At 44.7% G+C, this 24,128-nt stretch overlaps 1 protein-coding gene across 1 annotated transcript in view; it reads left to right on the forward strand.

Annotated features, from left to right (window-relative positions):
- The first annotated feature begins 5,038 nt into the window (after positions 1–5,038).
- The window catches only part of GPC1 (glypican 1), a 324,689-nt gene continuing 305,599 nt past the window's right edge, over positions 5,039–24,128 (forward strand). Inside the window, exon 1 of the mRNA XM_037908653.2 lies at positions 5,039–6,352. Coding sequence (XP_037764581.1) covers positions 6,196–6,352 — 157 coding nt within the window. The 5' untranslated portion in view covers positions 5,039–6,195. The remainder of the gene's footprint in view (positions 6,353–24,128) is intronic.

A 24,128-nucleotide genomic window follows, 5' to 3' on the forward strand; every position in this document is an offset into this window, starting at 1 on the left:
GTTTTACTGTTGCATTTTTAGTGTTTATATTGTGGTTAATAGAAGCTGTCCCTTTAGAAACAGGGTGTGGCAGACTGTGTTTGAGACCACGAGTGGGAGATTTTCCTATGTTTACAGAATGGAAAACTGTGCCTGTGTAAAGCTCCAGAAAGGTCAAAAAGCGAGCCTCATTTGCAAAGGTGTAACACACTAGCATTTACGGGGACTGGATGTCGCTAATGAGCTATTGAGCCTTTCACCTGTTAGTCACTAGTTTATATCCTGTTCATCTCAGCAGAGATTATAAATTGGTCCCATCTGATGGATGTTTGGCAGTGCCCAGAGTATCTGTCTGATAGATAAGTGTTTCATTGGGAAGTAAAGCTCACCAACTTCAGGCTTCGGGAAGCAACTTCCAAAGTTGAGACCCTCTGCCTGAAAATGCCCTGCCTCCCCCCACCCTTCTTGTTTAACAAGGGGGCTGTTAACTCCCAGTACTTCACTGGATGTCAAAATATCACAAGGAGATGGGTTATGTCTCTTCATTGTTGAGACCAAGTTAGCTCCCTCCCAGTGGACATCTACAGGTACATCCACACTGCTGTAGGAAACCGGCAGCTGGTCTGGGTCAGCTGACTCAGGCTCATAGGGCTCAGACTGCGGGGCTATCAAACTGCAGTGTAGATGTCTGGGCTTGTGCTGGAGCTGCCCTTTGGTCAGCCTGAGTGACTACACTGAAAACATATAGTCCCACAGTCTGAGCCCCATAAGCCTGAGTCAGCTGACACAGGCCAGCTGTGGGTCTTCTTTTGCAGTATAGACATACCTGCTGCTGTCTACTGTGAAGGAGCTAACCAGGTCTCAACAATGAGGAGGCATGACCTGTCTTCTTGTGACAGCCCTAGCACACTGTGAGCCTGAGGCAGCTGACCCAGGTTCTAAGACTTGGTGCCACAGGTCTTTTATCACAGTGTAGACATACCCTATGTGCACTGAGACTCAGGTAGGCCTGGTTCAACCCCTGGCTCTGCCTCAGATTGACAGCATGATGCTGGGCAACACAACTAGATCTCTCAATTTCCTATTTGTAAAGTGAGATTAATATTAACCTCCTTTGTCTGTCTTGTCTCAAACCAGTGGGGCAGGGAATATTTCTGCCTTTGTGTTTGTACAGCATGTAGCACCGCTGGGTCCTGAACTCAGTTGGCACCTCTAACTGCCACCATTCTACAAATGAATAATAACCTTACTAAGGCCAATTTTATTCTGATGTGTGATATATGAATGAATAGAATAAAACTGGCTCCATTTTTCACACTCAACTTTTCAAATACAGATTTGTCAGGGCAACAACATAACTTGCAATCTGATAAAAATTATACATATTCTAACCTTGTGATAGCATGTGTCTTTTCATTTTTGGGCCCATGTGATAAATGAAGTGGAGGTACTCCCTTTGATGGACACCAGACAGCCAGTTAGCTGTAAAATCCCTCCTGGTAGCTGTTCTCTACTTGCTTTACCTGTAAAGGGTTAAAAAGTCCCCCAGGTAAAGGAAAAAAAAAAGTGGGCACCTGACCAAAAAAGCCAATGGGAAGGCTAGAACTTTTTAAAATTGAGAAAGAAACTTTCCTTTTGTTCTGTTGTTCTCTCTGGGATGCAGGGACATGGAGCAGCAATGCTATAAGCAGGAATGCTGTTTAAGGTTTGAACCAGGTATGAAAAATTATCTTCCATACCTAGAAGGAATAATTTGGATAGGGAATGTTTAGATAAATGCAATCAGGTTTATTTCTTTATTTTGGCTTGTGGATCTCCTCTGTGCTAACCCCAGATGCTTTTGTTTGCTTGTAACCTTTAAGATGAACCCCCAAAAAGCTATTTTGGATGCTTAATTTTTGGAATTGTTTTTTTAAAATCTAGCAAAAGCCTAAGTTTCAAATGTATTTTCTTCCTTTTTGTTTTTAATAAAATTTACCTTTCTTAAGAACAGGATTTTTGGTGTCCTAAGAGGTTTGTGCATATGCTGTTTGATTAGCTGGTGGTAACAGCTAATTTCCTTTGTTTTCTTTCTCAGCTCTTCCCTGGAGGGGTGGGGATGAAAGGGCTTGAGGGTACCCCACAGGGAGAAATGCCCAAGGGCTCCTTCCAGGTTGGTTTTTTTTTTGGCATTTGGGTGGTGGCAGCGTTTACCAAGCCAAGGTCAGAGAAAAGCTATAACTTTGGGAGTTTAATACAAGCCTGGAGTGGCCAGTATTAAATTTTAGAATCCTTGCGGGCCCCTACCTTCTGCACTCGAGTGGGGATTCAGGCTTGACAGTGACAGCTTGTGTCTTTGCATTTGTGGGCCCATCTTTGAATACCTTCTTTATAAATGCCCCCACCCCCCCCAATGAGTATCCCTTAGATATCTGATCTTACAAGAAAATCACTCTGCAGGGACCAGGACTGGAGGAATTCTATGTGCTCAGTCAGTGTCAGTGTTTTTCCAGCAGCTTGAGAGTGGGATCAAGAAGCTGAGATTAATTTATGCAGAAACTGCTCTGTTAATCAGCTGCCAAAGCTCTGGGTTTCGGTCAGTGGTTTTCAAACTGTGGGCTGTGACCCAGTACTGGGTCACGGAATGTAAGGCACTGGGTCATGGCGGCTCTGGTCAGCACTGCCGACTGGGCCGTTAAAAGTCCCATCAGCGGTGCTGCCTGACTCCGGTCCCTGGAAGTGGCCAGCAGCAGGTCCTGCTCCTAGGTGGGCGGGGGGCCCATGGGGCTCCGCACACAGCCCCCACCCCGAGTACTGGCTCCACACTCCCATTGGCCAGGAACTGGCCAATAAGAGCTCGGGTTGGGGTGGGGGAAGAGCTGTGTGGGGATGCTTGCATGCCTCTGCCTGGGAGCTGGGCATGCTGCTGGCCGCTTTGAGGGCGCAGTGTAATCCGCAGTGCCAGGACAGGCAGGAAGCCTGCCTTAGCACCCCTGCTGTGCTGCTGACCAGGAGCCGCCTGAGGTAACCCCCTGCCCCAGCCCTGAGTTCCGCCCCCTCAGCCAGAGCCCCTTTCTGCACCCCAAATTCCTCATCCCCCAGCCCAGAGCCCGGACCCCCCCAACCCCCTGCCCCAGCCCTGAGCCCCCTCCCACACTGTGAACTCCTCATTCCCAGCCCCAGCCTGCAGCCCTCACCCCAAACCTGAGCCCCTCCCACACGCCAAACCCCTCATCCCCAGCTCCGCTGGGTCATGGGCATCAACAATTTTCTTCAACTGGGTTGCCAGAAAAAAAGTTTAAAAACCACTGGTTTAGGTGATACTGAAACAATAGGTGTTCCTTGTGTAAGCGGGGGAATAGTCCCGCTACTGTGGGGAACTTTCTTCGCTTCTGCACTACCATGGTGAAGTGGGCTAGCGAAAGGATCCAAGTCCTCGCTCCCACTTTACCCAGTGGCCTCCCTGACCTTGAGGACTCCCCTTCCACTCTCTTGTCTAGCAGAGTCCTCGTAACCCCAACAAGGCTGGCCCCAGGATTCCTGGGGGGGCTCAACCCCCAACCCTGCTGTGGTCACCTACGACAGTGGCTAGGGTGTCCCCACTCTGGGGTACTCTCTCTGCACTGAGCACTTCTCTGACCCACTGACCATTACATACAATTTAAAGCAAATGCAAGTTATTTAATCAAAAATTAATTTTAAAAAGAATAAGGAATAATGGGAAAGGTTAAAGGAAACACATCACCCCGCTCTGTGGCAGGGAACATCACAAACGGTGCCTCTGGAACGTCAGGGCAGTTCACAGTTTGTTCCTTGTAAGTCCCAGGCCTTCTTCTCAGGCTCTGGCTGTGCTGCAGGGATGCTGTGTGTTGGACACTTGCTCTGGTGGTGGCCACACGCTCTCAGGCTCTAAGTGGTAGGACACTTCTTCCCAGTGTCGCCCCCGCCCTGTGGGGGTTACGATCCAAGCCTGGCCTGCAGAGCATCTTGGCTGAGGCATCTCCCTGTGCTGGGCCTGCTGCCCAGGGGTCCCCCTCGGTCTTCCCAGCTGCTCACCACACCCAGCTCCGGACTGCTCCAGCCCCACCTCCACCACTCTGTCTCAGCACTGCTGCTGCTCTGCCTCCAGCTCCCTGGGCTGCTTCTTTGGCCCCTCGGGCTCTGGTTGCTGCAGTTCTGCTCCCAGGACAGGTCTGCTCTGCAGGCTGCTCCCTTGACTCTGCTCCCAGCACTGACCTGCTTTGTGGGCTGCTTTTCTGGCCCCTCTGCCTCTGGTTGCTACAGCTCTGCTCCCAAGACAGGTCTGCTCTGCAGGCTGCTTCTGTGACTCTGCTCCCAGCACTGACCTGCTTCGTGGGCTGCTTTTCTGGCCCCTCTGGCTCTGGTTGCTGCAGCTCTGCTCCCAGGGCAAGTCTGCTCTCTCGGGGCTGTGCCTCTGGCTTTGGGGTTGCAGCTCTGCTCCCAGGACAGGGTCTGCTCTCTCTGGGCTGCTTTTCTGGTCCCTCTGGATCTGGCACAGCTCTGCTCCCCAGCTCAGCTTGGGCCCCTGCTTTCTCCTTAGCTCAGCCCCCACTCTGTCTGACCCAGGCAAATCCAGCTCACACAGAGGACGGGACCACCCTGGCCTCCTGACTCCCTGATTAGCCTGCTGGCCCTGTCATTCAGGCTGACCTGAAGCATTGGCCTCTCCCCATTGTTCCTGGGGGCTATCAGTCTCAGGGTCCTGATTTCCCATAGACACTTCCCCTTTTAGTACTGGGAGCTAGGCAACCAAAACACCCCCACTGAATGTTAGTAAGGGGGCAACAGTCCCCTTACATTTGCTCCATGACCACCTTTCCTAAAGATGCTTTAAAGTTACTGCAATTCTGGTTATTACATAGCAGGGTTGGGTCTTCTGAAAAATACAGGGGAAAGCCTAGCACTCAGCCTGCACCACTGACTCTCCAGCACCCAAGGCTTTGTGCTGTAGTTTGCAGAAGGACGCTGGCCCTATAATGGAGCACAGGCTGCATGCTACGCCAGGTATGCAATGGACAGCCGGGTGCAGGTTGCATGCCGGGCTTTGCTTTCACTGTGCAGAGGGCTCCTGCCCGCGGAACCGGCCAGACGGCCCCCAGCGCACGCTGGGCTTACGCCGGCCTGTGGCCGAAGGAGATGCCCGGCGTTGAAGGGAGCCCAAGGCGCAAAGGCTGCAGAACGGTGTCAGGGGCGCTGGCTGCCCTCGCGCGCTACCCTGACTATTGAAAATTAGCAGGTGGCGGCGGCAGCTGCTGTCACCACGCGGGGAGCAGGCGGCGCAGCCTCCCCCACCCCCGCAGAGTTTAGCGGAGCAACCCCCCGGGTCGGCGTGGGAGGAGCCTGGGGGCAAGGCAGGGGGAGGGCCGCTCCCCGCCCTTGATTGGCGCAGGGGCTGCATGATGCCACGTCCGGTGGGGGAAAGCCCTGCCTTGCCGCGGAGCCTCCCCGCCCTCGCCCTCTTTGCAGGTGGTGCGCCGCTGCCGCCGGCCGGGCTCACTGCTCCTGCCGGGGACACGCGCGCTCGCCCCGCGCGCTGCTGCTACTGCTGCTCCCGCGGACAGCCGCGCCGCCTCCCCGCCCCAGCCGCTTCCACGCTCTCCCTTAGCTCCCGGCCTCAAACTTTGCCCATTCCGGGCTGTAATCCGTTTGCATCGCAACCGTCCCCCACAGCAGCGCCCTGCCGGAGCTTGGGGGAGATGTGCCCTCCGCACTAACCAGAGCGTTTACACACAAGTGGGATCTGCCTCTGCTGGGATCGGGGCCGGGTTCCATCCCCCAGGAGCTCCTGCGTTCTGAGTGGCGGCAGCTGCACCATCCCTGGGAAGTCAGCCCCAGAAGAGCCAGGATTTCCCCCCGTTCTTCTTCCCACCCTTCTTGCAATAGCGCTTGGAAGTCACAGGCTCTCTCCGCAGCCCGAGATCTTGCATTGCTCTGCCTAGGTCCCACTGATTTTTGCCTGTTGGTTGGGGACTTTTTTTACCCCCCGCCCCCTTGCCATCTGATTTCCCCTGAGTGTTGTTTTCTAGTGGGGCGGGGAGGCAGGGATGCTAGGGGGAAGGTGGGACTGAGCTCTCCCCCCATCCCCCGTGCACCGTGCCTGCAAACAGCGAGCGAGCGCCGGGCAGAGGGAGAGAGCCCGCTTTGCAGCCCGGGGTCAGCGGGACCTTGGGATTGTCCTTTGCGCTGCAGGTTCGGGGGGCTCGGCGGAGAAGGAGGATGCATTTCTTCCCGTGGGGATTTTGGCTGCTGTGTGTCGCCTCCTCCTCGGCTCGGGGTGACAGTGGCAGCAAAGCGAAGAGCTGCACCGAGGTCCGGCAGTTTTATGCGACCAAAGGATTCAGTCTGCACGGGGTACCCCAGGCGGAGATCTCAGGTGAGCCTCTCTTCACCCCCAGACCCTTCCCCCGTAACACAAGGCAGCGCTCTGCAAAGGCTCTCCCGTAGAGGGCAACCTCTGCTAGGAGCCCAGCTTCCTCGCCTCTCCAGCACTCAGCCTCCCAGCTCCCTGTACAAAGAGACTCCGCTTTGTCACGGTCCGTGGCTGGCTGGAAGGTGGGACTCAGGCAGGATGGTGCTTTGCAGAAGTGTGCAAACTGGGGGTGTTGGGCACCAGCTCCTGAGGTATTGGCAGGGTTTCCCCAAAATAAAGGGGATCTCTCCACCCTTCTGTACAACACTCCAGGGCGTTCCCGTCTCTTCCCATCAGATTTCTAGTAAATGAAGAATGAACCCACCAATTCAACAGTGATCCATCCAAATGATGGTGTGATTTCCTCTCTCCTTCCCAGATGACCAGTGCAATTAAGTTAGTGTTTATTGCATAGGCAGGTAGTCTGTTCTGCAGTGTTGGGGTGAGGAGAAAAAAGATTTCTTGTAGCTTTGGGTTTTTTGTTTTTTTTTTAAGGGAGTTAGTTAAAAGTCGGGAAGTGGTGAAAAGTCAGACTTTAGATTTCTTCAGGAGCAGGATGTGCCACACCTAACCCTTCTTAGCAAGTGTAAAGTCTCCTGATATACAAGGTTTTACTTGATTCTCTGTGGTACAATCCTGTTTAATGTCAAAAGGCTGTGAGAAATCAGGTGATTGCGGTCCCGTTTTTTTTCCTTTCATTATTGTACAGTTGCAGTGATCTAGGGGATTTGGGTCAGAACTCAGGATAGTCAAATCCCATGGGTTTGATTTCAAAGCTAGAAAGTGTCCCAAGGTTACAAGAGAGAAGAATTGATTTTTTTTTTCTAATCTTCTTTTGGATGAAAAACAGCCTAAAAAGCATTTGTCAGTTAAAAATTGAAGTGTAAGTAAAATGACCTTTGTCAGGTGTTTGAAACAGGGCAGTAACCCCAGCCACCTACATCAGAGTTTATTCCTGCTGCCTTAATACTGTATTTGGAATACAAACTAAATGTGGGGTTTTTTGTTTTTCTGTTTTTTGGCAAATACAGAGTTTTTTCTTTTCAGAAAATCTCTGAAACATAAATAATATTTAAGAGCCCGGTTAGGTTTTTGAAAACCCTGGGGGAAAATATCTGCTGAGACTTGCATTTATTTTTGTTTACTTTATTTATTTTTAAAGCTTTGCCTAAGTTCTGATTCACAAACTTGTGAGCCCTATCTGAGAGCTTTCTTGCTCACTTGTGGGTGCTTCCTGTTTAGACAAAGCATAAGATGTGCAAGCATATGTGCCAGAGCCAACCTATAGGGACATCTCAGCAAGATTGCAGTTTGTACTTCATTTCTAAGCTGCAGAATTTCTTATGATGAATATACTTCAATAGTGTCGTTTTATGGGGAACATCATCATCATAAGACATACAAATGGAGAAGGCTGAACTTTTATCCATACAAATGCCATACAAATGTGAAGTTTTTCTGTGTTGAAAGGTGGATTTTAAAGTAAAATGGGAGGTTTCTGAGAGTGAAATAGCGGAGAATTTCAGTAGAGGGCTATTTTTTTTTTTTTAAGGGAGGGCAATGAATCCAGCGAAGCAAAAAAGACTCTTTTCACTTGATTACAAATTATCTGTAAGGGAGAGTTTAAATATGTCATGCAGTTTATAAAGTCTTCAAGGGAGTAAACATTTAAGAAGTATTGTCATGAGAGAGAGAGTACATGGGAGTGGATGAAACCCTAAATGAAATGATGGTAGTACAGGCTTCAGTGTTGATCATATTTTAGAATTGTGTGAAATGAATTGCATAAGATATAAATATCTTGTGTCCTCAGGTTCACTGTGTATAAAACTTCTTGTGCCTAGAAATGTTGAGATCAGTAAAGACAGATTTCTAGGAACCACATTTATTATTTCTAAATGGTTACCAGCATTCATGTTTGCAATCTTAAGCAATAATGATTGAAAATATAGTATCAAACTGTTTACCTTTGACAATATAGTATTGTAAGCAGTGAAACTGTACAGATAAATATTGTTATAAAAACTGGTGGAATGAACAGAGAAAATATGGGGGAATGCTGTCTTCACATGTGAACGTTCTCCTGATAGCACAGCCAATTGTGTACTTAAAAATACAAAATGAGAACCCTTTGTGTTCATTGTTGGCGACTCATATGTACTTCAAACTTCTAAGAATTTAGAACTTAGAATTTAGAAACTTTCATCTGTATTCTCTTAATATCAATATAATAAAGATAAAAGATGAATGTATTTGACTGTGAAAATGCACATGGCAATTTTGATTGGGCACAGAGTATATACTGTGTATGCTTCTGGTTTGACTATCCTATATATATGATGTACTAATTGTTTAGATTATTTCAGATTAAAGGTCTTTTAAATAGATTTTCAGCGATAACTAAGCAAGAAACCATAATAGATAACATTTTGTTTTAAGAGACCACTTTTTATAGCGTTTCCAAAGGTACTGGGTAGAATACAGCTCCACCTTTATTAGCAAATCACTTATGTTAAGCCAGCAAATTTTGTTGTCCCTTTGAGTGTCACTTAAATACAGTGAAACCTGTTTCAGTTACCCACTGTAATCTGTATGACAGAAATCTGATCAGCTCAACATTCCAGTTACTTCTGTAAATGTCTACACAACAACAAACACTAGGAGCAATTTTAGTTTAGTAAGAAGTGCTGATTGGGGTAGTTTAGTAATGAGCAACCTGGCTCTGCTTTTACTGGAGTCCCTGTGAGAGAGGTTTCCCACTGCCAATCTTGTGGCTTGTCAGATGTGCAAGGATCGCCCTAAGAGCCACCAGTTCTTCACTCTTTGGGGGCAACTAACTACACTTTATCCTCTTCCTCTCCAAGAAGCTCCTACTGGTTTTCCTCCTCCCATAGTCTTCCTCTTTAGCAAAGGAGGAACTTGCTTTATTGCCCCTTGGCTTTGGCTGCCAAGAGAGAACTTCGGGTGGCCACCTTGCTCCTGGATTGTTAGGGCTGGCTCAGGAGTCTAGTATCATTAAAGGGCCCATGCACCCCCAAACGCCTCTTGATTTCAGAAGAAGTTGAGGGTGTACCAGTCATGCAGGCTATGACTCAGAATGAGTTAGCTGCATTTATGTTGGTTTTAGCACACTTCAGATGTTTTAATCTGCAATTTTTAATGATTTAAGAGGATTATGACTAATATGAAACTCCTTGGCTCAGCTGATGGTAGTTCCTGCTTATGAGAGTACAAAGCAGCTAGAGAGGCGACTACGCTGTTGTTAGCTCAGCAACATATACAGGTCTGATTAAGGAAAGAGTCTAGCCAACCTGGCTTTCTCATGAAATGTGCAGGGTGGGTTTCTAGCTTTACATTAATGTTTGTACAATGCATTGAACATGTATAAGCACTCTAAATATGTCAGGTACTATTATTAAATGTGCTTTAGAAAAAGACAAGGTGTTAAATCTTATGGCTTTGAAGTCAACGGCAAAACTCCCAAACATTTAAAAAAAAAAAATCTACCCGTATCAATAATCTCCGCATCCCAACCTGACCCCCTGATTCCCATATAAATATATGCTTTAGGGATGATTTCTAAACTAAGGGGAGATACTCCCTCCCCTTGCACATGGTGCAGTTGGCAACATTCGCCAGGCCCACATCTACTCAGTTGGTAACTGGATGGGCACAAGTTTCCTGCCATTTGGAGTGTATTTCCAGTGCAGGACTCATTGCCTGAAGACTTATTGTCCTTTTAAACCCCATAAAGACCACAAAATTTTATGAAATATCCACCCCCCTCATCACTAGCCCATTGCCTGGGGTGCTCTGAGTTGAGATGGGGCCCTTTACACAGATTCTTGAGCAGGGTTATGTGTTTAAATGTGGCTGCTGTGAGAGGGCAATATGTCTGAATTCATTTACCCCAAGACATCGCTTCTCAAAACTTGGTTCCCTCTCATGCTGAGACAGAGGTTGTATGAGATGGGAGTATCACGGGCAAACGGTGAGCAAACTGCAGAATTTATTTTCTGTGCGTTTTGAGCTAGCGTGGGTACCCACTTTTCAAGGCAATTCTGCTACTCACCCGTGTAAGTATCACTTAACCCTGTGCATTACTGTGTGCTTAGTCAGAACCACTTGCTTTCATCTCTCAAATCTTCTAGCCTCCCACAAACTATTCCTGTGACTACATTATGCTCTTTGTGAGAGAGACATTGTCAAGTGTATGTATGAGAGGCATTGTAGGGATGTTAGCTAAATTAAGAATTGAGCAGTACTGTTCTTTTACTCTCTTTGCAGGACCTAATTTGATGGGGATTTCAGGATGTTACTGTGTTAATGACAAATATAGGAATTTTATTCTCTGAGTTTTTCTAGAGACCTGCAGTAATAAAGCTACAGGCACAGTAACTGGTAAAACTACAGATGAGATATAAAGAATAGAATGTGGGATTTTCTATTCTCAAACCGCAGGTCTCTGCCACTTGATTTAAAGGTGAATCTCCATTATCTACCAGTAGTAGTAGCAGAGTTTATTATATCATCTTTGTGTTGTAGCCATACCACTAATTATGTTACAGTACTGGTGGGCTTGTTATGAAGAAATGAGATTTTAGCTGAAAGATATAAAAATTCTCCTGGTCCTGCACACTTGGTGGTAGTACTTCTGAAGAAGCAACACAAACTAAATTGTCCTGTTTTTACTAAATTTGGCAATGATCTTGGTATGAATATTGGAACAGGTTTTGGTTGAATTTGATCCTTTTCATGCCAAAGTCTTTTTTAAAAGATTGATATGTTTACATATTTTCTGCTTGGTGATTGTTCTGTTAGGTTCTCAGTACAATATGTACACACACATACTTGTCAAAATCATACTTATGGAACAAAACAAGCTCCCTCTGGTGGCTAATTAGTAGGGCCCTGCCAAATTCGTGGCCATGAAAAACACATCATGGCCCATGAAATCTGGTCTTTTGTGTGCTTTTACCCTATACCCTACCGATTTCACGGGGGAGACCAGCATTTTTCAAATTGGGGCTCCTGACCCAAGAGGGAGTTGCAGGGGGGTCACAAGGTCATTTTAGGGGGGATCAAGGTGTTGTCACCCTTCAAAGCTAGGCGTCCAGAGAGCAGCAGCGGTTGGCCAGGTGCCCAGTTCTGAAGGCAGCATCCAGCTAGCAGCAGGGCAGAAGTAACGGTGGCAATACTGTACCATGCCATCGTTATTTCTGCACTGCTGCTGGCAGCAGCTCTACTTTCAGAGCTGGGCTCCCGGCCAGCAGCTAACGCTCTCCAGCTGCCCAGCTCTGAAGGCGGTGCCGCCACCAGCAGCAGCACAGAAGTAAGGGTAGCAGTACTGCAGCCCCCCCTACAATAACTTTGTGACCCCACCCTCAACTCTTTTTTTGGTCAGGACCCCTACAATTACCACACCGTGAAATTTCAGATTTAAATAGCTGAAATCATGAAAATCATAATTTTCAAAATCCTAGGACTGTGAAATTGACCAAAATGGACCATGAATTAGGTAGGCCCTGCTAATTAGATGCCTAGGTCCCATAGGTTTAAGCAAAGATGGTGTACCCTTTTGACTGAGGCCCAAATTTTGAAAGGTATTTAGGTGTTGCTGTGCTCAGGTAACTGACTTAGGCTTCTTTTGAAAATGAGATTTAGACTGCTAAGACCCAGATATTCAAAGATATTCAGGGACCTAACTCCCATTGAAATCAATGGGCTGTAAGTGGCTAAGTCCCTTTTGAAAATGAGACCTAGGCCTCTGAAGGTATGTCTAGGTAGCAGCTGGGAGGTGTGGTATTCAGCTCAGGTAGACTTGAACTAGCACCCTAAACATAGCAGTGGGGCGGTGGCAGCATGGGCTACCCACCCAAATACTCTCCCACCTGACTCCCTGGGTACAATACTTAGTTGACCAGCCCACCATAAATGCTGCCATGGCCACGCTGGTGTTTTTAGCTCAAGCAAAGCTACCACGAGTATATCTACCTGAACTGCGAATTACACCTCCCAGCTGCTGTATAGACATAGAATCAGTTAGGAGTTGCAATGCTGAACAGAGCAATTCCAAAATACATTTAAAAATCAGACCCCTAGTGCCTGCCTTGCTCATATTTAAAATCTAGAAGGCTGTATATTAAAATGTTCAAGTTTCTTTTAAAGGATTTGCCTTTCTTTCAGTGTGAGATGGATGACTAAGTTCTCATCACGTAATTATCTTTATCAGCTGCATCTGACAAAAATATTTCAACAACTCCTTTTGTTGGAGAAGCAAAACACGATTAAAGTCTGATTCTCCCCCTCCCCCCCAGGAAAATCTGAACGCATGTATAGCTTGAATTCCTTTTGTTTGAAAATCCATAGCCTCTCCTCCTTGTTTCTCTCCCCTCTGGTCTTGCCACGTGACTGTTCAGTTCTCCTGTTTTTGTCTAGAGAGTCTAATATCCGTGAAATTTCAAGACCTGCAGATATGTTTGATAAGACCAGAGAGGGGCAGCTTTTAGATGATGGAGCTGTTAGGTTTGGCAGGAGTGAAGCAGGTGGTTCTGTTTTACCAGTTGCATTCAGAGGACCGTATAGACTCGTTCCTGCGGCTAAGTTAAATGACTAGTTGTGCTTGTACTTTTAAAAATAGGTTGCTGACTTTGCTAGGAAAATATTGAGTTCAGACCCAGAGTTTGTTTTTCTTAACTCAAAACATTAATTATTAAAAATAGAGGGCTTGAAAAATCTGCTCACTAGTAGTGACTGTGAACCTTTTTCTGATGAGTATGGGGACCTAATCTAACTCGCAGTTGCTGTTGGAGTCAGTGGATTATTACTTGTGTTGTCCCTGCCCCAAAAGACCTTAAGGTCAGAGTAGTAATACTGAGCCTGCCACGTGACCGGGTTCTAATGTAATCTGACTGGGGCCAGGGGAGAAAGTGCTGTCTCTTGACAGCACTCCTGTGTGTCAGACATTGAACTGACAACTTTCTCAGAATTCTTGTAGCTTGCTTCAGAGCTCTCACGTGAGTTTATGAAACTGCACCCTGGGAGAGGGGATGGTCAGTGGTAGTGGGGAACCAGCTGGGATTTAACTGTCATTGAAATTCCCAGCCTAAATTTCCAAATGTAAAGGAGTCCCAAATTCCATTGAAATTCGATGGCATGTAGGTACTGTAGTTCCTTAGGCTGCTTTGAAATCTCAGCCTCTATTTGCCATTTTCTAGCCTGGCTCCTTTATTTTAGATAGCACGCTTATTGGTAGGCTTTTTCTTCTTCTTGCCAGCGTAGCTGCTTTAGTACATTCAGAGTTATAGATCTTGTCCTGAAACATGCAAATGCAAGTAGAAAGAAGGGGTAGAAAAAGCAAATATCGGGCAAGCAAGTAGTATTATATATGATGCAGGTAGCAAGAGGACATTCTGTCCTGGGGTACTGTTAGGCACTAGTAACTGCATACACCATGATGTTTAAACAGGGCAGGGCTTCCTGGAATAAGGGTGTATCTAGCTTACAAGATGGTGTGTACATGAATTACACCTGCTCAGCAGAGCAATGGCAGGGTATCTCTTGTGCTGGAAACACAGCCAGCTACCTGCCATTCCACGTGGTGTGCATCTGTTTGCTTGTAACATCTTGGTTTACTTCTGTTTTGGATTAGACATGAAATACCCTCAGTATTTCTTGAATCTGTTGCATTGCAATACGTATTTAGCAAATTTCACAAAATTCACTATTCTTGGGATAGATATGAAAGAATTTCTCCCTGGTAAGGTTTCCGTTCTCCTTAGGAAGAACTGAATTTAACTGAACGTTAATTCCTGTAGGATGACACTTAATAAAGTTAGGAGATGGTTGTATGATATTGACTCTCCTAAACTTTGTGCATGGACTGAATCCTTTCAGAAAATTATATTCTTGCATGATAGTCCTTAAGAAAAGCAAGCAAGGCTATCCTGTACATTAGCAAATGAATTTCCGAAGTTCAGGTTAATGTGGTTAGGGTGAATTTTTTTCCTAAGGCTTGACGACAATCCTATTTTTTAAAAAACTACATTCCCAGGCATGGTTATGTCACCATCTGTTCCATCCTACAGGGTTTCCCTTAAGAAGTGCCCATCCCATTTGTTCCTTTGCTTAGGCTAAAACACTCTGAGCTATAAGCTTATCTTTATGCACCAAAACACCTCTTGCTTTTTGAACACAGAACCATACTTTTTAAATTGCTTTCTGCTGTCCTGTACTGAAATCCTGGATGAAGGAGGGATGCTGTCTTTAGAGGCATCAGCTCTGTCTGTTAGAATGATTTATATGGTGGTGTATCTCCATGCTTTCAGTGGAACCTCTCTGGAGTAAATAAGATGAGAATCATGCCCATCACTTTCAGCCCTGATGGAGGTCCATCTTGGAGGCCACTCCTGCAGACAGTTACTATTGGGTGTAGTAATGAGAGGGGAAGGATGGTCCGGTGGGTAGGATGCTAACCTGGGATTTAGGAGACCCAGGTGCAGTTCCCTGACCTGGGACAAGTCTGTTAATCTCTGCATCTTTAGGCACCTGCATACCTTTTAAAAATCTGCTCATCTATGCCTCCATTTCCCATCTGTCCTATGAGGATAATAGCACTTACCTACCTCTCCCAGGTGTTGTGAGGATAAACAAATTGAAAGATTGTGAGGTTACTGTGGTAACGGAGGCCATAGAAATACCTTACCTAGATAATTCCTAGTACTGTGACTAGTTCCAGTTAAATCACTTGAGATGATCACTCATGATGATCAACACTATGTTTGGTCATTTAGTGTTTGCAAGAGCAGCTGCTTGTTTACTGTCATGTTAGGGTCTCTTCTCTGGTACTTAATCCCCCCCCCCCCCGCCCAACTCTGATTAAAGCAAAGATTTCTTTTTTAAATCTGACATCCAACTCCTTTCTCCTCTGATGTCTCTACACACCAACATCCAACTACTCAGAATATGTTGTGCCCTTGACAGTTGTAACTATGCCTTTAAGTAACATTTGATTCCCAGGGGATCAGATTACCTCCATTGACAGTTTGAGTTCTGTGAAAAATAATGAAGCTTTAGAATGTAGACACTTTAAATGCTTGTCTGTACATGACATAACTGCAAGTTGGGTCAGTGATGGCTGCCCAGTTTCCATTTTAGTTCCAATTTTGCAGTCATAAAAAACTCTCGTTTCCTTGTGATTTGAATATGCAGTGTGTGCTGTGCGATGGTTGTCCAAAAAACACTGGTTCTGGGTGTGTGTAGCTTTCTTTTTTTTTAAAAAAAGAAAATACATTAATCACAATTGTGGGGACTGTATTGACATTATAAAACTAATTTTTGGGGGTCCTTTCATATACAATGCAGTCTAAATCAGAAGTACATAATTACCCAACTCTTATAAACTCCTATACTGGCAATGTGAACAAACTATTTTTTTAAACTACCATGCATTCTACTAAAGCACTTTATAAAAAAAAATATTTAGTATGGTTTCAATGAGCAACATGATAGCACTTAAGCAGCGTTCAGTACTTTATATGATTAAAATGCAGATACTGTATGACAAGTAGTTTTGACTTGCAAAAATGGTATTTTATAGCATTGTAAAACTATACTATATAATTCTTTCAAAATATCTCCTAGGTCTTTATTTTACACAAGCTTCTTGTTTTCTGACGGGTGTGGGGGAGGGGACAAGATAAAAAACAGAAAAGCTATTACTGTCATCTTTTAGTCTATTTCTGGATGGGAGAAAAGTACAATAGAGGGAGTGTTCGGCGATTAAGCTTAACTGTACAGTTAGTATAAAAACTGAAAGGAACTCGTGCTTTAGTCTCTTCTGAGATGCCTGAGTGTTGACAATATTTAAAAAAAAGAAACTTGCCCTCAGTTTAACTTGTGCCACTCCAGTAAAGTCTCTGAGATCGTACTGGAATAAATGGGGGCTTGAAAGGATATTAACTGTGTCAGCATTTCTCTAGCTCCAGCTGTCTCAATAAATGAGTTAAATTGCAGAAGGAAGGTCTTGTGGTTACTTGGATAGGAGTGGGAGGAAGGAGATCTGGGTTCTGTTCCCAGCCCTGAGGCCCCAGTTTTCACAGAAATGCATGCCAGTCACTTCACTTCACTTCTCGCCCCTCTGTGACTCAGTTTCCCCATTTGTAAATGTTAAATGGGGATGTTTTTTCTTAATTATCTCATGGGAAGTGGGAGGGTTGTGGAGCTTAATTTATTGGATTGTAGAGCACTTTGTTCTTCTGTTGCGCCTTCCATCTAGGCATCTCAAAGTGTTGCTCTCTTTCTAACACAGTTGCTTGGCTTTACCCAGCTGTATGAATTTAAAACGGTTGTATAACTATTTCCCAGTTTACAAACATCTGTTTGGCTTTGCTGCAGAATTCCAAATAATCCCTGCTAAAACTCTTCATTTGTGGGAGGTCTCACATAGGCTTCCACATTGTGGGAACAGAGTATCTTTATTGAATTGGATCTATATGGCCATATTGTGGCTTTAAGACATCCACTGGGAGTTTGAGGAGGGGCTGCACTGTAAAGGGTGGACTTCCCCCAACTCATCCAGAATTTTATTGGGACCTAGCCCATGCTGGGGTGGGAGCTCTGCCCACTGGTGCTGGTTCAGTATCAACTGCAGCAGAGTGTGGGAGTGGGTCTCAGCGTATGTTCTTCCGTTAGCCTTTGGCTCGAGCTGCTACCAGCAACAGAGGCTTAGTGACGTCCTAAATGCTTGACTTTAAGTCTCATTGAAGTTAATATTAGACTTAAGCACACGCATAAGTCTTTGCACGATGGGAGCCTATAGAGCAGTGGTCCCCAAACTGTGAGGCATGCCCCACTGGGGGAGAGGGGGCACGGAGGAACGTTCAGGGTGGCGTACAATGGGGCCTGGGCCAGCCCCCATGGGGGGCAGGGAGGGAGTGCCACCCAGCCCCACTCAAGCCCTAGCCACTGCCCTGCTCCGGCCCCAGGCCAGCTCTGCCTCTATCCCCAGCTCCTCCCTCATCCCCAGTTCTGCCCCCAGCTCTGCCTTCAGCCCAAGCTCCACTGCTGAGCCAACTGTGCAGTAATGGAGTGGGAGTGCGGACAGATTCCATTACTGGGAAGGGAGAGGGTGACAGAAAAAGTTTGGGTACTACTGTTATAGAGTATGGGGATGATGGTGGAGCCCATGCAGAGAGTGCAAGGAGTGGGGAAGGCTCCTTGCATAATCATCCTGTCCATCTTTGCAGCTGATCTGTACAGGTGCATGTCTGCTCTTTCGTGCAAAACATCTTCCTGGGTTCTTTTGTTCTCTCTTTGTACTTTGCATTAAGATTTTTACAGCAGTTGCGCTTAGATCCAGGCTGTGGCATGCAAGTTTATTTGATCATGTAACAAACAGTTTCAGTGTTCTTTAATTATAATAATACTATTAATAATTAGTGACCAGATGATGAGTAAAAGCAGATCTGTTTGTAAATCTCTGCTACATGCTGGCAGCAATTAAGCACAGAAGGAGTTTGGATGCTGGAATGCTAACTAAATTAATTAATTTGGGTACTGTTAATTTGTATTACATGATGATGCATGATTGTTGCTTGTTAAATATACAAATCCAGGCTGAACAAATTGGTAGTGCAGGTCATACTGATATTAAGCTGCAGAATTTTAGTAGGTGGCCTAAATGATTCCAGATTTATTGAGTTGGAAGTGGTAATATGGTACTGTAAATTACTTATTTTTCAGGGAAATCAATTTAAATATGTGATCTGTTATGGATTATAATAGGAGTGGACTGCCCAAAATAGCTTTTTGATAGCCCAATTTATGCTTTACAGTGACTTTGTACTCTCCTGTGCACAAACAGGCATGATTTTCTAAGAGCTGATTATAAAGTTGTTGTTTTTTAAAGATTATTATACTATTATACACATATTATATGTGTCGCTAATGAAGCCCATACTCTGATTTTTTTTTTTTTTTTTTGGTTTTGTTTTAAATTCCCATTGGTATCAATAGTAGTTTTGCTCCCAAAATGGATGGTGAATATGGCTGCCTGGGGCTTCACAGTTCTACTATATAAAATAATCCCAAAATAGTAGGTAAAGTCTTTATTGACTGTGGGCCAGATGCAGCCCCTGGGCAGTACATAGGCACGTGACCTTAAAGCCATGGCTGGGAGGGGAATTATGAGGTCCAGTTTTTGTACCCTAGACTCTGCAGAGCTCATAATCCCAGAGAAGTTCCAGAATGAGGGAGAGGGATTTGGCCCACATGGTTTAGTGTTTGCCTTCTTCCCTGTATACACCTTCTGTTGCTGGAATTAATCACACTCATGACAGCTGTACTGGGGTGATCGCCCACTCCTGAGCTGGCTGTTAACAGTGCAATTTTATTGTTCTCCTGTCTGTGTGAAAAGTATTCAAGGCTTGAATTTGGTACCTATTGTCTCTTCAAGAAAAGTGTTTTGTAGTAATTAGCCCTGCATCAAGATGAAGGTGAGCAATTACATACAAACCAGAACCACGTTCAACCTGCCGTATAACCAGATATCACAGTTTGGGCTATAGTTTAGAGCACATCTTGTTTTTCCTCTGTCTGTACTTACTGCCCTTTTCAGCCACAGAACCATTTAAAGCCTCAGATGTTTCCATGATGCAAAAATAATTTTGCTATGGAGATCACTACATTTCTGACTCTACTGATTTTGCTGCTCTTGGGTTTTCCTGGAAAATACAAACCTACAAACAAATGTAGCACTTTTTTCAGGGTTAAAGTAAATTTTAAATTAAATCTGCATAGGTGCTAGCAAATGTAAATGAGCAAAGACTACAGTGAGAGTTTGCTCTTATTAAATAGAGTGAATACTTTCAGACTTGGGGCACATTTTAGTATTAAACCAAAAAAAGAGAGAGCGAGTCACTGTGTTTAATGTGCAGTATTGTTTGCTGCAGTATTCTGGGTCAGCTGTCTGGGGGTTTGAGTTGTCTTTATAAGTAACATTGCACTTTATATTGCAGTGAAGCAATCTCCTGTCAGTCATAAATTAAATATTTTTTCCTGTTAGTGATACATTAAATGGCAGCACTTAGGGCTGAAATCCCTAAATATATCTGCAATTTTACTGGTGTATGTATATCCAGTATAAGTGATACCCTGTATTATCATGCCATCAGTAGTAGATTTTCATCGTGTTACGTTACTGAGCATTCGCTTTCCTTGTGCCAAAGAGGGGAATAGACTTCTGGAATTACCTTGCTCATGTAGTTTGTATGTACAACACTATTTAAAAAAAAAAAAAAAAAGGAGAATAAAGTGCCAGAAACCATCTCCTCCTCCCCTCCCCCCCCACCAAAAAAAAATCCCTTTGTTAATTTGCAGATTATGGTGACTGGTAAAATGTCATAAATGAAATGCAGAAACCCTTCAAAAAAAAACCCACTTAATATGTTAGAATAAAGCTCAGATTAAGAGAAACACTGGCAAAATCTGGGCCATTAATAGATAAAACCACATCCCTAATGAAAGTCTTTTGGGAGTTGGAAGAAAGTCCATTCTTTCGTTGGTATACAGCATTTTTAGTTAGCAAAATTTAAAATAAAATCTTTTTCTCAGTTTCTTTTTTCTAGTGTTGAAATATGACACATCATGACAACAAAGAAATGGTCTTGTGGTTAAGGCACAGTCTGGCTGGGGCTCGAGATCGGAGTTCAATTTTCTGCTCTTGCAGAGATTTCTGATGTAAATTGCTTAATTTCTCTATGCCTCAGTTCCCCATCTGTCAGTGGGGGGTAATAAAACTTTCTTTTTGTTTTGTGTATTTGCATTATAAGCTCTTTGGGGCAGGGTCTGTCTCTTACTGTATGAATATATAGTCCCTTGCACAGTGGGACCATGATCTCCTTTGCGGCCTCTAGGTCATGCTGTAGTAAAAAAAACAAACAGTAACAACATTGCTTCGGGCCAGATTCTCCCAGCCTTACTTATTATGAATAGAGTCAATGGGGCTATTTACTTGTGGAATAGAATTCCATACTATTCAACCTGAGTAAACTCTCTGACATTTGTTGAACAGATTTTTATGGGCATGTTGTTGGGCTATATTTTTTTGTTTTATCATTACTCATTGATTTCAAGTATCCAAACAACTTACTTACTCTGTTCTCACTTACTAAATTCTTCTAATGTGTATTTGTTTCTGTCTTCTAATTCAGTGGTTCTCAAAGCTGGTTCGCCCCTTGTTCAGAGAAAGCGTCTGGCGGGCCAGACTGATTTGTTTACCTGCCACACCCACCGGTTTGGCCGATCGCAGCTCCCACTGGCCGCAGTTAGCCATTCCAGGCCAATGGGGGCTGAGGGAAGCAGCACGGGCCAAGGGACATGCTGGCTGCCCTTCCCGCAGCCCCCATTGGCCTGGAGCAGTGAACCGTGGCCAGTGGGAGTCGCGATCGGCCGAACCTGTGGACGCGGCAGGTAAACAGACTGGTCCGGCCCACCAGGGGCTTTCCCTAAACAATTGGCGGACTGGCTTTGAGAACCACTGTTCTAATTATCTCCAATTCATTACTCTACATGTAATTCAATGGGTGATGAACTCTGGCTCATTGTGAGGCGGGAAGGAGCTGTGTTAGAGCAGAAATCATACATTCAGGGAAAAATAAAACTGGACTCCATGCATCCCCAGAGACTCTGGTCAGAGTCAGGAGCCAAAATTCTAGAGTCCTTGAATACTTAACTATGGAATGGAGAGTCAAGTTTAGCCATGAGGAGTGCAGACGTCACCTTTGCAGATTTGAATGTAGGTTAATAATTATTTTAGTTGGTTGCATGCCTGGAGTTGCATTACATTTGTTGTGTTGTTTTTAGCGAGTTTTGAAGCCACCGAGTAGTATGTAATCTGTTTTTTATATTGATATAACAGTGTCTAATAGAGTTTCATGTAATTGAATCTTAATTATTACAGACAGCTTTTTAGTATGAAACTATGGTAACATTTAATGTGACAAACTACTTCTCACAATGAAGTTAAACAGTTTATTCTTCCCATTTTAAGCAGAGCCAGGGGGATAAATAATTCATTCAGTGGTAGTGGCACTATGGTCTCTGACTCCATGCTGGTAAAAGTACATGCCACGTTGTAGTAGTGACACATGCTATGTGTTTGTCATTGCTTTTTTTAAAATATTGTTTATTTTAATTTTTATTTTACTTTCATCATGAAAAGTCCAGTCAGCCACATGTGACAGATGTTAGTCCTGTTTCTTAAAGCATTACCGGAAGATACTCAAATACTGTTTTGATGTATGTTATCAGAATCTGAACAGAATAGAATATATAGTAACTCCTTGCTTAAAGTCGCATTTTTCAGGAACATAACTACAACGTTAAGCGAAACGATGTTAAGTGAATCCAATTTCTCCTTAAGAATTAATGTAAATGGCGGGGGGAGGGGGGTTAGGTTCCAGGGAAAATTTTTTCACCAGAGAAAAAAGTGTGTGTGTGTGTGTACACACACACACTCTACATTTTAAACAAACAATTTAATACTGTACACAGTGATGATTGTGAAGCTTGGTTGAGGTGGTGAAGTAAGAGGGTGGGTGGGATATTTCCCAGGGAATGCCTTACTGCTAAATGCTGAACTAGATTTTGGCTGAGCCCTCAAGGGTTAACACGTTGTTAATGTAGCCTCGCAAGGCAGCACGAATGGAGGGAGGGGAGACAGCGTAGCAGACAGAGACACACACCCTGTTTGTGGGGGAGAGAGAGAGAGATGCACATTGCCCCTTTAAGTACGCTGACCCCACTCTTAAGTACATTGTCTTTTTAAGTCGATCAGGAAGTTGAGACAGCAGCTGCTGCCCCAAGCTCTCTGTGTTTCTCTCATCTGTGTCTCCACCCTGCTGTATATGGAGAAGGGGTAAGCGGGGTGCAGGAACGGGGGGCACGCTGACATTAACACCCCCTGCCCCTCCCCGCACAGCAAGCTGGAGGCTCCTGGGAGCAGCTCCGAGGCAGAGGGCAGGAGCAGCACATGACAGTGCGGGGAGGGACAGCTGAACTGCCAGCAATTGATAGCCTGCTGGGCAGCTGCTGCACAGGGAACTGTGGGGAGCTAATGTGGGGGCTGCCGGTTCACCCTGATTCTAGGCCCCCATCAGCTAGCTGCAACGGGCTGCTCTTCCTGCAAGCAGTGGACAAAGCAGGCAGCTGCCAAACGAAGACATTATAAGGGAGCATTGCACAGCTTTAAACGAGCATGTTCCCTAATTGATCAGCAAGGTAACAATGAAACGAAGACTTTAAAGTGAGGAGTTACTGTATACAGATGCGTGGTAGCAGTAGTAATTTTGTTTTCAAAGCATTAATTCCACTCAGCCCTCTGGGCCAAGGTACTTGGGGGGTGCTGTGTAACAAATTAAAATACAGTAATATTTTTAAACACTCTACTTACCAATTAACATAATACAACCATCCTCCTTTGACTACAACACAGAAAATTAGAGGGGATCTAAAACAAATGGTGAGGGAGCAATAAATGTGGGTCAAATGATTATTCTAAAAATTATCACCATATTCACCCTTTGCTGTCTGCTATTGTGTTTATACATGCTGATTCATAGATGAATGACTGTGCGTCTACTCTGCAGCTATTCTCACGCACACACACAAAGGAGAATGAGAGTGATTCCTTGACTTTTCCTTATCACCAGTTTTTGCCAGGGTTAAGACACTGAAAGCATACCTTGAGGGCTTGCAAATACACTTGCTCTTGGCAGAAATATAATTTTCCCATCAGTGTATTGATCAGCTTTTTCAGCTAGACTAAATCAAAGAGAATGGAGACATTTCAATGGAACACCACATAGCACTGTTTCTGAACTGGCAGCATTTCACAAAAAGGTTGGGACTTGTGCATTTGTTGAAGGCTTGCATGAAAAGTTTATTATTGCCTTGCTACTGTATCCTGTCCGGTCAACAGAGGAAGACAGCTGAAGGCACTCCAATGTCTGACCCACTCTCAGCATCAAGTTCATGTTATGTTATCCTAGAAACAGCAATGCCAGCACTAGAATGTTAATCTGTCTTAAAGTTTATACTCTAGAAGACATTTTCTTTTAGTTCCAGGGAGGGGGGTTTACTTGCCCCTTGTTGCTCACACAGCTCGTTTTAGTGTTAATGACACCAACCTCCATTTGGATAAAGAGGAGAGGAGAGTATAACACATTCAAATTTGCAAATCACGGTTGCATTTCTGTCAGCTTTGGCAGTTAGAGTTTCTGGTAACTCTCATGGAGACAATCGGGTTTTAATTAAAAACCCTCCCTGAAGAAAGGAAAAGCTGGCAGCTGAGAGATTTGGCAGAGTATCTTTATGTGAAGCTTCTGTCTTTCCTTATTTTCTATGATTTGTGTTAGCAGGAGGAAAAATGATTCTTTAAAAAAAACCCCCCTAAATTGGCCAAGTACGCAGGGCCATATTTCTGCAATTACCACCTGTACCAGTTCTGCAGTAAATCAGGATTTCTCATTTGATGAGCAGTTCTACTTAAGCAAATAAAGAGTGCTTACCTTGTGCTTAACACAGTCTCTCTGCTGCTTTTCATCTGAGATAAGCAGAGGACACAGGGTCATGCTCTAATAAGTTTATTTATTCATCAAGGCAAGGTGCCCGGGGAAGTCTGAGGTGGGGTCTTCAGCCTGCCTGCAACACTGGGGGCAGAGCTGGGCCTGTCAGTCACTGA

This window comes from Chelonia mydas, chromosome 9 (genome assembly GCF_015237465.2).
Source record: "Chelonia mydas isolate rCheMyd1 chromosome 9, rCheMyd1.pri.v2, whole genome shotgun sequence".
NCBI lineage: Eukaryota > Metazoa > Chordata > Testudines > Cheloniidae > Chelonia > Chelonia mydas.